Below are 19,590 nucleotides of genomic sequence, written 5' to 3' on the forward strand. Positions count from 1 at the left end.
TTGCACATGTTCCTCATGACCTTGACATTCATTGTGCCTTCAAACCGACGACGTTGGCGTTACATGGGAATGCAGCGAAAACAAGATATTGTCTACACTATTTCCACACAGCGAGTAAAATGTTCACAAAAATCGAACAAAACAAAAAGAAGTCATTACAATTTACGGATATTTCCCAAAGATGTAGGAGACATCCGCCAGCTGGTCCCAGTTCCGGTGTAACGGGCCTCAAACTACCTCCCTGCTGGGTTTTACCCCGGAGTCATTCTGGGCTAACCGGGATCCACCCCCGGTTTCATTTGTGGGTAGCCCCTTTCCCTCCTCCACCCAGCAGGAAACTACCTCCTTTCTGGTGAGGTAACCTTTACTGACTCTCCACATTCCTCTTCATTATAACTTAACGGAAGCAAACGGCTGGGAGTTTCCCACAACCCCTTTCAGATGTCCCGCTTCAATCCAAACCATGCTGTTGAAGACAGGCCGCTGTCAACGCGTGGGCCATTTCAGGGCTGAATATCAGTCATTTCTTTCGTGAAACCAGTCCAAAAGAAACCAAAGTGATGTTAAAAAATTAAACAAATAACGCCAGAAAATGACCACCAGCCGCAGTGGCAAAGTGTCTAACGTTGTGGACTGACGGCTGGAAGGACGAAAGTTCGATCCCCATCAGAGGGGGGTTCTTTCGGCCCATGACCTGCCCCTTCCCAGAACCGAGTGTGCTGTGGTCTCAAATGGGAAGACTGGGACCACACAGTTTAGGGTCATCCACTTGACGGATGCGTCTTCGGGAGTGCTGACCGATACTGCAGGTGTCTGCATCTCTCGGCCTGACTGACACAGGAATATAAAATCATGAGACTACAACCTTGTAAATTTGTCCAAAACCCAAACGGACCACCGTAGCAGTGTCTTCATCACCCCCATCATCAGTACAATCGAAATATTGAACAAAATGTCGTAGTGGGCGGGATGGAATGCCGTAAAAAATATATATAGCTATAAATTGTTTGGATCTTGAGAGTCTTGACTCTCACTCACACCCCCGACCCCGTCCCACCACCTCAGCGCAGTCGCAGCAGCTGTCTCGTGGCCTCCTGCAGCACCACGTTAAAGTGCACGTGCAGCTGCGCGCGCCAGAAGCGACGCACGCGGCCCCAGGTGGTGGCCGGGAAGCGCGGACTGTCGATGCCGTGCAGCACGCGCGCCACTGCCCGGGCCGTCAGCAAGTGCTCCGCGCCGTACAGCTGGATGAACTGCTGCACGTCCGAGGTCAGCTGACACAGCGTGGAGGCGTCATAGTCCTGCTTGCGTAACACACACACACACACACACACACATTGTATTATCTTTTTTTTAATATATATTTTTTAGATATAATCTGTTTTCCTCCCATCCTTTTCTGTTCAATGCAGTCCAGGTCACTTGGCACAGAGTAACATGGGTCACGTGACCTTTGCTGTGTTGGATTTACATTTTCTATGAATGGGTGTTCTTGTCGGAGTGTGGGAGCAAGGTCAGATTCCATGTTCTGTGGAGCTAATGTACATGTCACCATTTTGTCAGCAAATACGTCCACAGTTTCTCATTTAGAAACAATACAGTATTCTTCTGTCTTGTGTATCCTGTCTTCCACCACCATGTTAGCATCAATGACGTTTGACACTGTTGCTTGTGGTGCAAACGACCGCACAGGACCATATCAGGACTGTCCAACTAACTACTACTATTACTACTACTACCACTAGTGATAATAATAAACTATGTTAAATACAAAACTGTCTGAAAAAAACACCCCCAAAACCAACAACACTAAAACAGCAACACAGTTCGTGAAATATTATCGTAACCATTAAGCTTCTTTAGGCAAATAAGATCAGGCTGTGCTGAGGACCCTTCTGCTTGATTTATCATCCCTTACAAAAGATCGAAAAGAAGAAGGAAAACAACAACAACAAAAACAACAACAAACAAAAAACAACAACAACGATTAAAACTGATCAAAGCCACACAAAAACGTATAAAATGCTAAAGTGACAAATACCACTGAAGAATAGACAGCAGGGGCCCAACCGAATGCTTACAATGTGACTATTATTGGCACATTATTTCAAGAAGGTGGGTTGGTATATATACTAAAAGATAGCAGCTCTCATTTCATGCAAAACATTCATCAATTTAAAAAAACAGAAAAGAAACTAAACTGAAAATTTTCTGTTTTACCCTTTTAAGCCAGGGTCATTTTGGGCCAACATCGAATGATCCCGAAGTTATTTGTGACTGTTGGAGATTTGAAACCCCACCCCCACCCCCCTGCCCCCATCCCCTCCCGACCTCAATTGAAAATCGATCCTTTCTGCGGGTTTTCTTCATTCGTGGGCGAAGGCTCTCACGTTCACTGGTATACATGAGTGGAATTTTACGTGTGTGGCCGTATTTATCCTGCTTAATAAAGGTGTTGAAAAAGGAAGAGGGGATGCATCGTTCTGGGATAGCCTCTACAGACCCCACCCCTCCTCTCCATCATAGCTTAATGGAAGTAAACGTGGGGAAGCTATACTTTGATAGCCCGTATTCATTCTCATTGGGGTTTATTTCAAGCTTGCCTTGAATGACCCCCCAGTCCATTAGAGGGGGGTGAGGGTGGGGGTAAAATCCAACTAGGGGATCAGTTCTGAATTGTTAAAGACATTTCAGGCTTGTCTACGTAGACCCCGGGTTTTATGTTGGCGAGACAAATTTTACCCCGGGGTAAAAGCAAACGGGGTACGAACGGGCAGTCACACCAGTGTATGTGTCTGCAACTGAACGTTTGGGTGACAAGAGCAGTTTGACCGGTTTGATTTGTGAAACAGAAAAAGAAAGAGAATAAAAGGGGAAAACAAATAAATGAATAGATAAATACACAAGTGAATACACGAAAAACAAGAGAGGCTCAATTGTGATACACTTTAAAAAAATCTAATCGTTAAAATGTGTTCTGTGTTTGTTATTATAAAGCTTCGGGTTAAAAAAAAAAAAAAGAAAAAAAGAAGAAAAAAAAAAAGTCCTGACGGCAGATTCGACCCCCGCGTGTTCGGGTGAGAAGAAACTGTTTGCGATAAAGGAGACGTGGCTATCGCCGCAATCACACTGCAACATTTAGCCGTTTTCTCTGGATCTAGATAGATGTACAAGTTTACTTACACCCGCCGGGAATGTACGACACGGTCGATTCAATTTCTCTTTTATGTTCATTCTAGTTTTATAGTTTTAAGTTGATATGAAAATTGAGTATTTTGTTAAACTAATAACATGTAGAGCCAAGTACAAGTACTTCTAAACCTCGTATGAAGTGAAAAGGACTTCATTTTCAGAAAAGTCAAGACTGGAAATTTTTACGTTTCATCAAGGGTATTAACACTCATAGTTTGTTATTTTTAACTGTGAATTCCGACTGATTCTATGGATATTTTTATGGCAGTTTGGGGCATAATCCAGTAGGTGATGAGGCGTTCATAAATCTTTCTCTGAATAAATATTTAAGTATCTCCTCCAATTTTTTTTATCACATGTTATCGTGTATTGTCCATTGAATATAGGATTGAACGGGCAGGTCAACAACTTGAAACAAAATGCCGTCGTTCGCGTTCGCGAAGAATATGAACACGCGCTTTGAATATGTATAAATATGTGTACACAGTTGATTTTTGCCCATGACCTTCAGGGCTCAGCCAATAGATCAATGAAGTCCACTCGTAGTATTGATTTTAGTATTTTCCGAAAAAGATCACTTGGGCGAATGAACATAGTGAAAGCCCTGTATACTAAGAGCAAAACACACAAGCTTTTTATGTATTGAGTATAATTTCAAAATGTAATGTTTAAGATGAGAAAAATCAGTTTAAAGCAAATTAACCCCCCTAGCATTAATTACAGATTAATTTCTCTTTTTTACTATCTGCAGCAAAGACATGCACCAGAAACATGACTTCCATGCTTAGCAAAAGAAGTTCCTGTTTGAACAAAAAATGATATGACTGCTCTTGTTGTGTCAGAATATCAGATCAAAGTGCCAAGTTTAGAAAATAAGAAAAAAATATAAATATAACAGTAAATTCAGTTTGCATATAATTTGGCTTCTTTAAAAAAAAAAAATTGTGCCCCTCCCAGAGGTGCAATATTGTTTTAAACAAGATGGCTGGAAAGAACTGAATTTTTCCTATTTTTATTCCAAATTTGGTGTCAACTGACAAAGTATTTGCAGAGAAAATGGCAATGTTAAAGTTTATCACGGACACACAGACACACACTCACACAAAGACGACCGAACACCGGGTTAAAACATAGACTCACTTTCTTTACACAAGTGAGTCAAAAAGGAAAGACGATTCAGAGAACTAAGCAAAAGAATCTTTGTTTTTGACTCACTTGTGTATGTTAAAACCAAGTGTTCAGGTTTGTTTGTTTTGTGTGTGTGTGTGTGTGTGTGTGTGTGTCCAGGATAAACTTTAACATTGCCATTTTCTCTGGAAATACTTTGTCTGCCAATACCAGATTTGGCTTAAACAGTAGAAAAAAAATCTTCACAGTCATACCAATAATAGGTTGTAAGTCTCCCGAATTAAGCCATATTTTCGGATCATTAACGGTTTATTTCGTTGAGGCTCGTTCCGGATTCCAAAAACACCCAATCACCGTTTCATATTGCAGGAACGCAGGCTATGTTCAGTAAGAAGACGGCATGACCTCGTTTTTCTTGTTCACAACTAAAAGAAAAGAAAAACAAATTCTGGACAAAACACATACAGTGACACAAACTACATCATCAAGGTGTTTACTACATATGAATAATCTAAAGTGGATACTAAATAAACTAGAATGAACATAAAAGAGAAATTGGATCAACCGTGTCGTAGTTTCCCGGCGATTGTTAATAAACCTGCCTAACATATCTAGATCAAAAGAAAACGGCGAAATGTTGCAGTGCGCTTGAGGGGATGGCAATGTCTCCTTTACCGCAGACTTCAAAGAATTTTTTAAATGCCGGAGATAAACCAAAATAACATGATTTAAACAGCGTTAACAATTCGAATACCACAATCGATTTATCACACTGTAAAAAAAAAACAACCCAAAAAAACACAAAAAAACCATGCTTAAAAGTTAATTTTTGAATGTTATGAGTCGATCCATAATAGCGCTGTGACTGACAATTTCTTTCCACCCGAACATGCTTGGTTCGATTCTGCTCTCATGCCTTTTTTTATTTATTTATTTTTTATATATAACCTGAATCTTTATAATAACAAATACAGGACACATTTTAACAATCAAAAATTTTATTCATTTTCTAACTGTGTCATTCGTGAGTTGTGAAACCTTTGCCTCTCTTGTTTCTCTTTTTTGTGCGTTTTGTTTGCTACTTTTGATTCCCCCCAACAAAGATGACAAATACAAAAAGCCCGCACACATGGTGATATATTCGCCCTGCACGCAAACACACAACATGTACACAGGCACGTGCACATGCTCACACACTTACACACACACAGAGAGAGAGAGAGAGAGAGAGAGAGAGAGACGTATTTTCCTCTTTTACATTAAAAAAAAAAAAGGTTGATTTTCGTCTAAGATAAGAAGGAAGAGAGACAGCCAGAGACAGAGGGGCGACAGTAACATCGTGTGTGCTATGTGAGCCGCACTCTGATGATATCAAAACAAACAACTGCAAAGAGAAACACACAAAAAAAGAAAGAAAAACAAGAGCGCTGTAAGGTGCGTGATGAGAGGTTTACTTTCGCAAAGCTCTCACGAACCCCGGACTGCTGGCATGGGGTTCCATTTCCTGGCTGCGCCATAATATCCGGAGTCAGAGTGACCTGATCTCGTTGTCGTGTGTGACACTGAATCATTATCTCTCTTTACCTGCCTCCCTGGGTCACGGAAATCACCCCACGTGTGTGGATTGAGTTCAGTGTTCGCAAGACGTTTCCTTTCGACGTCACACTCATACAAAAGCACGTACACACATCTCTATTTCGTAACGATAAGATTAATTTGCTTTTGTTGTAATCGTCATGGGCTTATTCAACGTATTTTCGTAACCGTAAGATTAAGATCTTATTGTTGTCTTTGTCATTTGTTGTTGTAATAGTAGTGGTTTTACATTATGTCATTTTCGTAATCATAAGATCAACTTCTTGTAACCACTGTAGTTTAATTCATAAGAATAAGATAAAATCATTATTGTTGTTGTAAATGCGGTAGTTTGATCTAATTTAGTAGTAGTAGTTTTATCTCATATCTTTTCGTAACCATAAGATTAACTTATTATTGTTGTTGTCGTTGTTGCTGCTCCTGTTGTTGTATTAGGTTTTATCAACGCATTTCCGTGACCGTTAGATTAACTGGTGTGCAGCCATGTAGCAATTGTGAAGACGTAAAACAAACAAACAAACAGACGAATGTGGCTATCTCACAAAGCAGAGAGTAGCTGGACAGGAGGTGTCAAAGCGCGCAGACTAATCCCGATACAGCAACACTAATCCAGACACAGCAACACCACATCTGCTCTTTATAAAAGAAAAGGAGCAGATGCTTATCTTTGAAAAAAACAACAACAAAAAACAAACAAACAAACAAAAAACAACAACAAAAAACACGCGCTGATGAAGCCTTGAGAGGCTACCCGAGGATTGTTTAAATCATAAACATGAAATGGAAAATAAAGGCAATCACACACACACACATCTATCTACCTATCTCCAGATGAACAGCAGCCAGCCAGCTAGGCGATGGGAGCACGACTACACACTGATGATGGACTTTAAAAAAATCCTTCTTCTTTCATCCATCAATCCCATAATTCCTAAGTTCATCCATCAACACTTTTTGTGTAGTCGGTGTACAGTTACCTGCAAATGGACAGGAAACGAGAAAAGTGCCATGGAAACATGAAATAACAATGTAGGCGATGGCATTTTTCCACTGTTGATGAACTTGTTTGATGTGTTTTCGGTTCTGAAGTAAACGAATAAAAAAAGCCCGCTGATTGGTGAAAAATTGGGTTACATGGCCAACAATGACAGATTGAAAACATGCAACCATCCCCGTCGAAAATGAATGAATAAATAAATAAATAAAGGAACACGTGGTGGGGTGGTTAAGGGACGGTGCCGTTATGTTTCTTGCATTGATCGATTTTTTTTGTTTGTTTTGTTTTGGTCGCTTTGGAGAGAGAGAGAGAGAGAGAGAGAGAGAGAGAGTGTGTGTGTGTGTGTGTGCGCGCGCTCCTCTGGTTGTGCTTTGGAGTTGTTGCTTTTTTCTCTTTTTAACCAATCCAAATTTGTTCACAAACACACACACAAATAGCGGACATACAGACGCACACACACACACACACATACAAACACACACACAGAGCCATTAAATCAGACAGGAAGAAACATCGTGTGAAGAATGTTTAAGAAATCCACTTTTTTGGTTTTGTTTGTTGTTTTTTCATTGGGAGTGTCTGTAACACTGATGAATACGGATAAAGGGGGTGGATTACAATGCATTTCGTTTTTCTGCAAATGTCATTCAATATGTGTTAATGTAGTTTTGACAGTGCTTTTCTTTTCTTCTTGTTTTCAATTAAGGTTGATTGTTCCTATTGTTCTTACAGTGTGCGCTGGTCTCTGTCTTGAGGGTAGAGTGACATAATGCGTTTGTGGGAAAAAATAAGTAGAGAAACAACGCGTCTTTTGATGGCACTTCACCTAATTTGGCAGATGTCAAAACAACCAATATTTTATCCACTTACGTTAGCCTATGCGTGTCCGTCTGTACGTACGTACGTACGATTTGTGCGTGCGTGTGTGTGTGTGCGCGCGCGCGTTAACGACAGGGGCATAGAGAATGATGAACCAGATGGAGAAGAAGAAAAAAAAGACGAAAACGGTGGCCTGTTTGTGAAGAAGAAGACGGTGGTGTGTGTGTGTGTGTGTGTGTGTGTGTGTGTGTGTGTGTGTGTGTGTGTGTGAGAGAGAGAGAGAGAGAGAGAGAGAGAGAGAGACAGACAGACAGACAGACAGACAGACAGACAGAATTAGAAACAGACACAGGGAGAGAAAACAGGCTGAAGAAATTACTGAGCCTCAAAAGAGCTCGATGGAATGAACAGACAGACCAGGACAGGCAGAGAACACCCGAGATGCGTGCAGCACGGAAGACGGTGGCTCAGTGCAGACGGAGAGAGGAGAGGCCAGACACACCGCCCCACCAGGCCGTCACTCTGCTCTGTGCCACTGATGTCTACGTGTGTTTGGAGGCCCTTGTCTGCCCGTCACAACCACTCACCACGCCACACCAAGCCTTATCATACCACATCACACCTCATTATACCACACCACTCACCACGCCTCACCAAGCCGTACCATACCACAGCACACCTCATCATACCACACCACTCACCAAGCCACATCAAGCCATATCATACCACAGCACACCTCATCATACCACACCACGCCACATCAAGCCATATCATACCACGGCACACCTCATCATACCACACCACTCACCATACCACGCCACACCATGCCATACCATACCACGGCACACCTCATTATACCACACCACTCACCATACCACGGCACACCATGCCATACCATACCACGGCACACCATGCCATACCATACCACGGCACACCTCATTATACCACACCACTCACCATACCACGGCACACCATGCCATACCATACCACGGCACACCTCATTATACCACACCACTCACCACGCCACATCAAGCCATACCATACCACGCCACACCATGCCATACCATACCACGGCACACCTCATTATACCACACCACTCACCACGCCACATCAAGCCATACCATACCACAACACAGCACACCAAACCACGCTACACCACACCACGCCTACCATACAATGCCACACCACACCAAACCACGATACACCATACCATACCAACACCACGCCTCCACACCACACCACGCAACACCACACCACACCACGCCTACCATACAATGCCACACCACACCAAACCACGATACACCATACCATACCAACACCACGCCTCCACACCACACCACACCACACCACGCAACACCACACCATACCATACCACACCACGCCTCCACACCACACCACGCAACACCACACCACACCATGCCTACCATACAACCACGCCTCACCATAACCATACCACACCACGCCAGACACCAGCCACACCATCGCTACACCACACCAGCTACAAGCCCGACCATACATGCGCTACACCGATACAACGCTACAACAGCGCAACCACATCATGCCACAGCCCAACCACACAACGCCACACCATACTACAGCACGCCACCCCATCCCACACTATGCCACCCTGAAGAAGAGACAGATGGTCGCTATGCATGCAGCAGAGAATACGAACAATGGAAGCTTGAAGAGAAGAGAAACCACTCAAAGCAAAACCAAACTACACCGTCACACAACATCAGCTGTGAGTGGATCGTCGGCGACAATATACAAACTTATGCTGCACGTCTTTGTGCCCTTCCATCACGACTAAATTGTCATCTTCTCTCTGGATCCAGGGTGTATCTTTTCTCTGCTGCTGATGCTGAACAACGCCCAGACCGGATAATGATGACCACTGCTGCTGTTGTTCGTTGTTGCTGCTGTTGTGCTGCTGGTGGTCTTTTTGCGTTGCTGTTGTGAGGAATCAGGCTGTTCTGTTTATTTTGGTGGTGGTGGTGGTGGTGAAGTGTTGTTATTGTGAGGAAAGTGCTTATTCTCAGTTCATTCGGGTTGTCGTTAGTGGTGATGGTGTGCTGTTGCGTTGTTGGTGGTGGTATGTTGTTGTGTTGGTTTTAGTTTCGCGTCATGCTCTCTCACCGCCTCTCCCCCTCCCCCGTCTCTGTCTCTGCCACAAAATACCGGCACCAGCCGCGTTTACGTAGCTGCAAGATACAGATAAAAGAGAGAGAGAGGAGGGGGGTGAGGGGTCGGGGGGGGGGAGGCCCAAGGCCTCCAAGACCCACGTGTGATGCACGCTTAATCAAAGTAATCATGAAAAAACAACAACAAAAAACAACAACAACAAAAACAAAAAAACAACAACCGCACTTAAAAAACAGACAATCTGTTAAGAAAAAAAGGCATAATGTTCTGTAATTGACTTTCACCTCTAAATTTACACTGCATTGATGGCCAAAATAAATCACGACATGGTATGTCTTGCTACATGAAAATCGAATGAAAAGCCCAAATTCTATCATGTTTGTACATTTCCCCAGTACGTCATGTTGTGACCTTTGACCTCTGGTTCTTTACACAGGGTTTGTTTTCACCGTGACCAATCATTGTACCAAGTTTGATAAAGATTATCTGCAAGATCTCTCTCTTGCCTCTCGAAACGTTTCTTATCAATATCACAAGCCATGTTGTGACCTTGATCTTTAACCTCTGATACTGAATTTCTTTTGGGATCATTGTGTACCTATGAACAGTCACAAAACCACCAAGTTTGATTAAAAATAGATATAACAGCTATAAGATGTGATCTCTTTCAAACTTATTTCTATTTTGCCAAATAATGACCTTGACTTTGACCTCTCAACCTGCTCACCATTATTATCGTCATGAAGGGAGTGACTATAAATGTCTTACTCATATCCACCACCCTGCCAAGTTTGGTTCCTATGCCTCATGTAGATGCCGAGAAAATGTCAACGTTAAAGTTTGCCATCGACAATATTTACAAACTTACAAAGGTGTATGCATGTACGTACGTGGGTGGGTGGGTGGGAGTGAGGGATAAGGGGGCGTGGGAGAGGAAGTGAGAGAAAACAGTCATCTGCGATGAACGTTATCAGTTTGGCACACGCGGCCCTTAATATCAGAAAACAAAGATCACAGTCTGTGATCCTCGCTGGACAAACAGGCTCGGGCAAAAGCCAATACATTACGTTACGTTGAGGCCCGAGCCTTTCTTTTCCTCCCTCCCCCTCTCTTTCTTTTCTTCTGCCCCCTCCCACTCTCTTACAAGCCTTCCTTGTCCTCCCTCCCTCTCTCTATCTTTTCCTCCCCCCTCCCCTCTCTCTCTTACAAGTCTTTCTTTTCCTCCCTCCCCCTCTCTATCTTTTCCTCTCTGCCCCCCCCCCCTCTCTCTCTCACAAGTCTTTCTTTTCCTTCCTCCCGCTCTCTATCTTTTTCTCTCCCACCCTCTCTCTCTTACAAGTCTTTCTTTTCCTCCCTCTCCCTCACTCTTTTCCTCCCCCCACCCCTCTCTCTTACGAGTCTTTCTTTTCCTTCCTCCCTATCTCTTTCTTCTCCCCCCCCCCTCTCTCTTACGAGCATAACTTCTCCTCCATCCGCCTCTCTCTTTTCCTCTCCCCCTCTCTCTCTTACAAGTCTTTCTTTTCCTCCCTCCCCCTCCCTCTCTTTTCCTCTCCCCCTCTCTCTCTTACAAGTCTTTCTTTTCCTCCCTCCCCCTCCCTCTCTTTTCCTCTCCCCCTCTCTCTCTTACAAGTCTTTCTTTTCCTCCCTCCCCCTCCCTCTCTTTTCCTCTCCCTCCTATCTCTCTTTCTTACAAGTCTTTCTTTTCCTCCCTCCCCCTCTCTTTCTTTTCATCTCCCCTCTCTCCCTCTACTATTCACACAAAAGCGACTTCGTGTAAGATATCAACAGAGATTTCTTTTTGGATGAATTGACAAAGGCAACATGTCGAAATAAGCTTACCTCCCAAGCCAAGAACAGTAACAACGTTCTCTTTCACATGTGGTGAAAGACAGGAGACCACGTGATACCAAAAAGCGTTTAAATGACGTTCAAAAAAAGGTTCAGATGTGATGGATAAAACTTATGGGATTGATACAATGGTATGTTTGATGCGATCGATTCCTCTGTCTCTCCACAGTGGCTAATACAAGCAATAATGAGATATTCGTTTACAGATTTGCCCATTCATTCTTTTTTCTCTTTCTGTGTGCTATTTCGCTTTTTAAGCCATCTCCCTCTGCTTTGAAGACAATGGAATCACTTTAGATCTGTTTATACTTTCCTTTCAAACAAAGGGCACAAAAACGAACAAAAAAAACCCCATAGACAACACACAAAAACATCTGAAAATCAAGATAAAATTAACTTGTCAATTCAAAACCTTGCATCCAAACAAAACAATATCAACTGCTGACTTTCTTGTTCCGAGCAAGACTGCTCCTTTACGATAAAGTTTGATCCACTTGGGAATGTGTCTGGTGTAAACGCGCGACCTAGATCTTTCTCCACACATCACCGGGAATAAAACATCGCTTTTGTTGCCGTCATTTGCGTGAATGTGAATGAGTGAATGAATGAGAGAGAGAGAGAGAGAGAGAGAGAGTGTGTGTGTGTGTGTGTGCCTAAGTGTGTCATGGGGCACCTGCTATTACTACATATGGGGTCTTGGTTTCACGTCTCATGCTATTCCAGAAGTGAAAAAAAAGGTTCTCGATTTGAACTTGGAACACCCGCAGACCACTACCACCAAAGACGTAAATGAAAAGACACGGCTGTTCACGACTGGAATCCCAGACTCTGGGGGTGGGGGTGAGGGGTGGGGGATCTTCTGTTTTCTCCTGGGTGGGCACTGATTTGTCTCTTGACTACCAAGAATGGAGGCCAAGCAACCATCAGAACAAGGATTTTCTTGGTCCCGTGGGGAGAAGGTGTGTGGACTGTCCTGACTGACGAGCCACGGACGATCCGTCTGTGAATGGACAGAGTGGAAACAAGAGGGGAAGATAGTGTATGGACATTGTCGTTGTGTGTCTGTCATACCTGTACCTGTTCTCAAGTGGTTAGGGTGGTGACTTTTGCATTAAAGTTCCCGAGATCCTGTTCCTCTGTCTAATAGTCACTTTGCCTTCAAGATCCCAAATTATGATTTACCCCCCAAAACGGGGTATGGCTGCCTACACAGAGGGGTTAAACGGTCATACAACATAAAAACCCATTGCTACATTCGAGTGAAGGAGGGGAATTGCAGCCAAAGATTGCAAAAGAAGAAATGTATGTTCCGGAGAAGAGGAAGAAGGAGGCGACACAGAGTATTCTTGCACATATCGCACATTACCGTAACTCAGCATAAGACATGGCAACGATGATGATGACCATGACAAACCTGATTCTTGAAAACATTTATTTTCGAATTTGATTCAGCCTGCGCAGTCTATTCAGATGCGTAACTTGTAAATGTGTCGTGTTTTTACTTCTGTTAGAGTCATCCACAAAATAGCTCCCACATCAACCAGCTGCTGTTGACAATATATATATATATATATATATATATATATATAGAGAGAGAGAGAGAGAGAGAGAGAGAGAGAGAGAGAGAGAGAGACAGACAGAGAGAGACAGACAGAGACAGAGACAGAGAAAGAGAGACAGAGAGACAGACAGAGAGACAGACAGACGGAGAATGGGGTTGGATAAATCCACACAATGATGCCAACGAAAAGAAAAAAAAGATACATGAAGCAGTGCCAGAGCTATGATTATCATTTCGCGGAATAAACAATCAACGGTTTCTGAGAAATCAGTACTCCGAACAAGAGTTCCCTAAAAGGTTTTTCCGGTCTCGTTCACTGACTTCTATCTGGGGCGGACTATGATGCCCTGTCACCCACCACCCTGTTTTATCTCTGCCACAGGGCCTGTGGGTCTGGGTCATTTCCTGTACAGAATTACTCACCCTTGCCACTGTCTGCTGGCCAGACGGTGAAGCCCTGCGAACTGCTTTCTCTTTCCTCCCCCCTCCCCTCCCCACCCTTGTTCAATTATCTCCCTTTCTTTCTCCTGGTTGTTTACCATGTTTTACCATGTCTTCCCTTCGCCTTCCCCAGACTCCTAAATTGGGTGAGCCTGTACTGTTCCAGTTGGTCCCCCCCCCCCCCCCCCCCCCGCCCCCCAGCCCACCCTTTTTTAATTTTTTTTTTATATCTCGCTTTGAAATTTAATTCACCAGTTTGTTTACTTAAGTAGCTTTCCCCCCTCAATTGGAGAAAGTTTGTTAAAAAAAAGAAGAAGTGTGCTGTGAAATAAGACTTCACTTATTTACAAGAAGAGTCGCTTTATCCACCAGTTTGTTTCTAAAGAAGCCTTTCCTTCCCTCCAATGAAGAGAGTCCGTTAAAAAACAAAACAAAACAAAAAAAACAACAAAAAAACGTGAGGTGTGAAATAAGACTCGAGGGAATAGGGGTGGAAGGAGGGGGAGGGGAGGAGGTCAGGGGGCGGGGCTTGGTAGTGCGGCGAGAATGCAGGGGGTGAGGGGTGGTGTAGAGAGAGAGAGAGAGGTCTTTTGTGCGGGCAGTCACACAACTTCTCTGTGCTCAATCTTTATTCACGCCCCCCCCCCCCCCCCTCTCCGTCTCAGGTAATAATACCAACGAAAAGAGATTTATTTGACTCACGGAGTGGAGCAGAGCCAGAGCTGTGATAATCATTCCGCGCAGACACTGTACTTGCGGAGAGAAAAATTGCCAACAGCAGGACGACTTATTGCCACACATCCCATCTTTCACGATGGCTTCCCTTCCCGTTTGTCCACGTCGTTTCCATGGAAACCAAAACCCGTACAAGCCACTGCTCAGGGTAGCCACTCCAACCCGGTGCGTCAGTTCCCCTTCTCGCGTTTTGCCATCGGGAGTTTCGCCCAGACTCGCTGTCAATTATGTTCGTTTTGCCAATGCCTTCTGCAGCAGACTGCGGTACTCTAAACATCGAAATGGTTTTTGATTGAAGTCATAATGGTATCGACAACTGCTAATTTTTTTTCTTTGGTCTTGGTAATTGTTGTTTATATCTTTATTATATTTAACATGCTTTTTTAATTCCTTGATGGAATAAAATTGATCTTCGTTGCTTGAAGCCCAGCCGATGGCACAGGATCAAATCAAGGCTGAAACACTGTAGATACCAGTCCCGCAAACACACACACACACGCACACGCGCACACACACACATGGAAAGAGAAAATCTGGCGCAAGTACAATCACATCTATGCACATCTGACCTTGACCGTTCCGTCAATTTTTCTTCAGAAGATTGAAGAATAAAAAAAGAACTGACCTGAAGATAAACATAATCATACACAATACACAAAACCTAACATAAAAGGCATACAAAACCACAAATTGTCATCGGGCAGCTCACATGTCCAAGGTGCAAAAAATGATACAACACAATAAGAGTGTGCAGCTACCACGGCCAGGAAAAGGCAGAAACTGTTCAAGGCTTTCTGGGGAAAAAAAACAAGTCGGCGATTGGACAAGAGAAGCACATAACAAGAAAGGAAGAGACGGCAGAAAGAAAAGGAAAAAGCCAGAAACAAAGAGAGCGGAAGATAAGAGAACATTTTGAGCATAGAATTTCCAGTATGGGGATACTATTCACGCGGAAAGAAACCCAGGCATCCCCACAAGAAAGTGACTCAGTTGGCGGAGATATACTGACGTTTTCAGTCACTGTCACTCAGTTGGCGGAGATATAGTGACGTTTTTAAACAGTCGCTGTCACTCAGTTGGCGGAGATATAGTGACGTTTTTAAACAGTCGCTGTCACTCAGTTGGCGGAGATATAGTGACGTTTTTAAACAGTCGCTGTCACTCAGTTGGCGGAGATATAGTGACGTTTTTAAAAAGTCACTGTCATACACGGATATGCGATCGTATCTGTGCGAGCATGATTTTTGAATCAACCCTATTTCACTGTGTTGGAATTCAGACGCTTGCATCCCCCACAACAGCATAGAACTATATCACCATCAGCGCACTTCGCTGCTCTTGAGTGTAGTGATAAGGCCCGGGTTTACCACGGAAACAAACCATACATCACGTGAATCCACAGTGCTGACAGTTTGACGGTCAGTCAACAGACATTCGCACGTCACTGGAAAGTGTTAAACCTCGTTTTTACAGCGATGAGCTGCAGATAAAAAAGTTTTTCTTTGTTTGCTTACGAGTTACATATCCCAGCTGTAAAAGGCAGCTGGCATTCACGTGTGTGTTCAATTTAAAAGGTGATTTCAGACAACTAGCATGCAAGTGCGTGCGTGCGTGTGTGTGTGTGTGTGTAAACTGTTTATCTCCCTTAGTGTGCGCATGTGTACGAATGTGTGCGCATGTCTGAGGGAGGGGGGAGTGTGTGTGTGTGTGTGTGTGTGTGGAGGTGTGTGTGTGTGGGAGGGGGCGGGCGGGGGGGGATCCGTTCTTGTCAATCAACGCATCATTCGACAACACAGTCCCTCTTTCAGCAGCAGCTACTAGTAGCGGTCAACAATCAATGTAATAACGAAGCTGAGATAATAGTTGTTCAAATCAGATTTCTCGCAGCTCTTCTTCTTCTGCGTTCGTGGGCTGCAACTTAACGTTCATTCGTATGTACGCGCGGGCTTTTGCGTGCATGATCGTTTTTACCCCGCCATGTAGGCAGCCATACCCTGATTTCGGTTGTGTGCATGCTGGGTACGTCCATTATCCACCGAACGTTGACTTGGATAATGAGATCTTTAACAAATGAATCTGATCTTCTGCGTGTGTACACACACGGCGGGGGGTCAGGCACTAGCAGATCTGCACATCTGTTGACCTGGGAGATTGAAAAATCTTCACCCTTCACCCACAAAACACCGTGACTGGGATTCGAACCCAATCCCCTCAGCTTTAACCAGTCGGTAGCTGGTCAGTTTGCCACCACTATCTTCGTTGTGCGGCTATTAAACGCAGTATGTTTCGTAAAACAAAAAGAAAAAAGAGACAATTTCCCAGTACCCCTAATTGGAAAATAAACATTTGTTCGAATCAGCGAAATCACAAGAGGTGGATGATAACATGAAAATATTAATCCTACACGTTCTCTTTCTCTCCCCAGTCTGTCTGGATGGCTGCCATCTGACTGGTTTAACGCCCCGAGCTAGGAAGCCTGTGTGCACGGGTTGGAGTCCTGCGTACTGTCCGGGATTTTCACCCCCCTCACTAGACCCTGAGCGGTGGTCTGGGCGCTAGGCATTCGATGAGACAATAAAGAAAGGTCCCGTGTGCAGCATGCACTTAGCACACTTTTAAGAACCCGCGGCAACAACAGAGTTGCCCCTTGCCAAAATCCTGTAGAAAAAGTCCACTTTCACAAGTAAACAAACATACACGCAGACAACAACAACAACAACAAAAAAAAAAAAAAAAGAAAAAAAAGGGAGGGGTGGGGGGTGGCGCTGAAAGCTGGTGACACAGATACATCTGTTGTGACACAAAGTTATTTTCAATAAAATGGCTGAATGATAGGCGGTTTTCGATAGTGTGTTTAACCCCCCCCCCCCCCCCCCCAAAAAAAAAACAAAAAAAAAAAAAACACACAAAAAAACAAACCAACAACAAAACATGTTCGTTTGATTTCCAAGCAGTCATCCGACAATTTCCCGAAAGGACTAGTAAACGTCGACATTTCCCAAGCGGGTCCAATTCAACTAGCTCTTCAAAGGCCGAATTACACGCTGCACGCGAATCTCCTGTAAGCAACAAAAGCTCGTCCACTGGAACAGTGAGAAAAAGATAAGGATTACAAGACACTCGACGAGTCTTTTCATCTCTCTGTGTCTGTCCGTCAGTCTCGTGTTTGTGTCTCTCTTTCTACTTGTGTGTGTGTGTGTGTGTGTGTGTGTGTGTGTGTGTGTGTGTGTGTGTGTGTGTCAGTACAACAAACAGTTAATCTGACAATAAATGGTTTCAGTCAGTGTATGTGTGTGTGTGTGTGTTTGTGTATGTGTGAGCTCGTCTGACAGCTGGGACAAGTTAAAAAAAAAAGTCACATCCTTTGATGTTGTTTTTTGTTTGTTTTTCAGTTGTTGGTTTTTTTTTAAACGATGAATTATGTATGAGCTTATCTGACAGCTCGGACTGGTTAAAAAGGACACATCCTTTGAAGTTTTACTGAAAACGATGAATCAGAGAAAGAAAGAAAGAAAGGAAGAAAGAAAGGGAGAGAGAGAGAGAGAGAGAGAGAGAGAGAGAGAGAGAGAGAGACAGGCAGACATACAGATACAGACAGTAAAACAGACAGACAGACTGTAATAACTAATACAGAAGAGAAGCACACACACACACACACACACACACACACACACACACACAGAGAGAGAGAGAGAGAGAGAGAGAGAGAGAGAGAGAGAGAGAGAGAGAGAGAGAGAGACTGTGGAGAAAACACACGAAGCCCATGACACAAGGACAAGATAATTTCGTTGTTGGACATATCACACTGTATACTATAAAATGATCTGACAAATCATCATGGCCGACTGATGATGCATCCTCTGAACATGATCCACGTGACAATATATTTCAATTCAAACTTGCCTCCCATTTCTGCACCATTTTCACGGAGTTTTAAACGTACCCTTTGGAAAGAACAACCCCAAGACACACAAGAACCGCTAAACCGGACAAAAAGTAGGTCAGTCTGAGAAAGAGCCAAGCCGTGATGACTTCATTTTCAACGAAAGTCTCCAGGGATTTCAGCCAACACTGAATTTCCTAACTGCAAGTGAAGGAACAGAACAGTCCCGTCTGTCTTTGAACCAGCGGCTGTCAGTGACGTGTTATGATATTTTCAGCTCCACGAATCATCAGACTTTTTTTCTTTCTTTAAAAAAAAAAAAAATCCAGAACTGCTGTCTGCTTGATTAAGTGCTGTCTACTTCGTTAAGTCCTGGTCGTCAGGAAGCGAGGCACTGTCTGAAAACCTCGGGAGATTCACATCGTGTGAGTGACAGGATTTCCATTATATAGTGGCCAATCATGGACTGCTAGTGGTAGGTGTGACCTATTGACGCTTCATCTACCAGAATTAGGGTAGAGGGTAGGGAGGATGGGGAGTGGGGGTGGGGGGTGGGTGGGTCAACATGAAGATGTCAGTGGGTGTCAGTTACATAGCTGTAGACGTGTCCAGTGTGAATGGAGAGAAAGAGAGAGAGAGAGAGAGTAAAAGAAAGAGCGGGAGATACCCCATTCAGAAAGGGACACAAAGCCCATGATACCAGGATAAAAAGACTTCAATGTCAGGAAGGTAAATCCTCAAGCTGTATATATCATATTATGATTTGACAAATCATGGCTGACTGACGAAGCTTCCTCCCACCATGATCCACGTCGATAGCATATTTCACGTCAACCTCTGCTCTCTACGGAGACCAGATTTCTTCACCAACTGCTTTAAGTTTTAAAATTCATCTTCCAAAAAGAATGACTTCTCCCAACACACATCCACCCACCAAAAATACAAAAACAAAAAAAACCCTCATGAAACGCTGACCAGTCAAAGTGTGTCCCTTTTCCCCTCTGTCATTTTCGCAATCATCAAAAGAAAAAAAAAGTTCGACACTGAACAGAATGGAGGCCACTCTGAGAAAGAGCAAGCCGTGACTTCATTTTCAACGAAAGTCTCCAGGGATTTCGGCCACCACTGAATTTCCAAACTGCAAGTGAAGGAACAGAACGGTCCCATCTGTCTTTCGACCGGCGGCTGTCAGTGTGGTATTTTCAGCTCCACGAATCATCAGACCTTTTTTTTAATTTTTATTTT

The 19,590-nt window shown here is 43.7% G+C and overlaps 1 protein-coding gene across 2 annotated transcripts in view; it reads right to left on the reverse strand.

The window, feature by feature from the left end:
• Positions 1 to 210: 210 nt before the first annotated feature.
• The window catches only part of LOC143286047 (ATP-dependent DNA helicase Q4-like), a 188,703-nt gene continuing 169,323 nt past the window's right edge, over positions 211 to 19,590 (reverse strand). Inside the window, exon 23 of one of the 2 annotated variants that reach the window (XM_076593582.1) lies at positions 211 to 1,301. In XM_076593582.1, coding sequence (XP_076449697.1) covers positions 1,062 to 1,301 — 240 coding nt within the window. In that variant the 3' untranslated portion in view covers positions 211 to 1,061. Of the gene's footprint in view, positions 1,305 to 19,590 lie in introns of both variants that reach the window. The other variant, XM_076593581.1, reaches the window with a different exon arrangement.

This window comes from Babylonia areolata, chromosome 9, assembly GCF_041734735.1.
Source record: "Babylonia areolata isolate BAREFJ2019XMU chromosome 9, ASM4173473v1, whole genome shotgun sequence".
NCBI classification, from domain to species: Eukaryota; Metazoa; Mollusca; class Gastropoda; order Neogastropoda; family Buccinidae; genus Babylonia; species Babylonia areolata.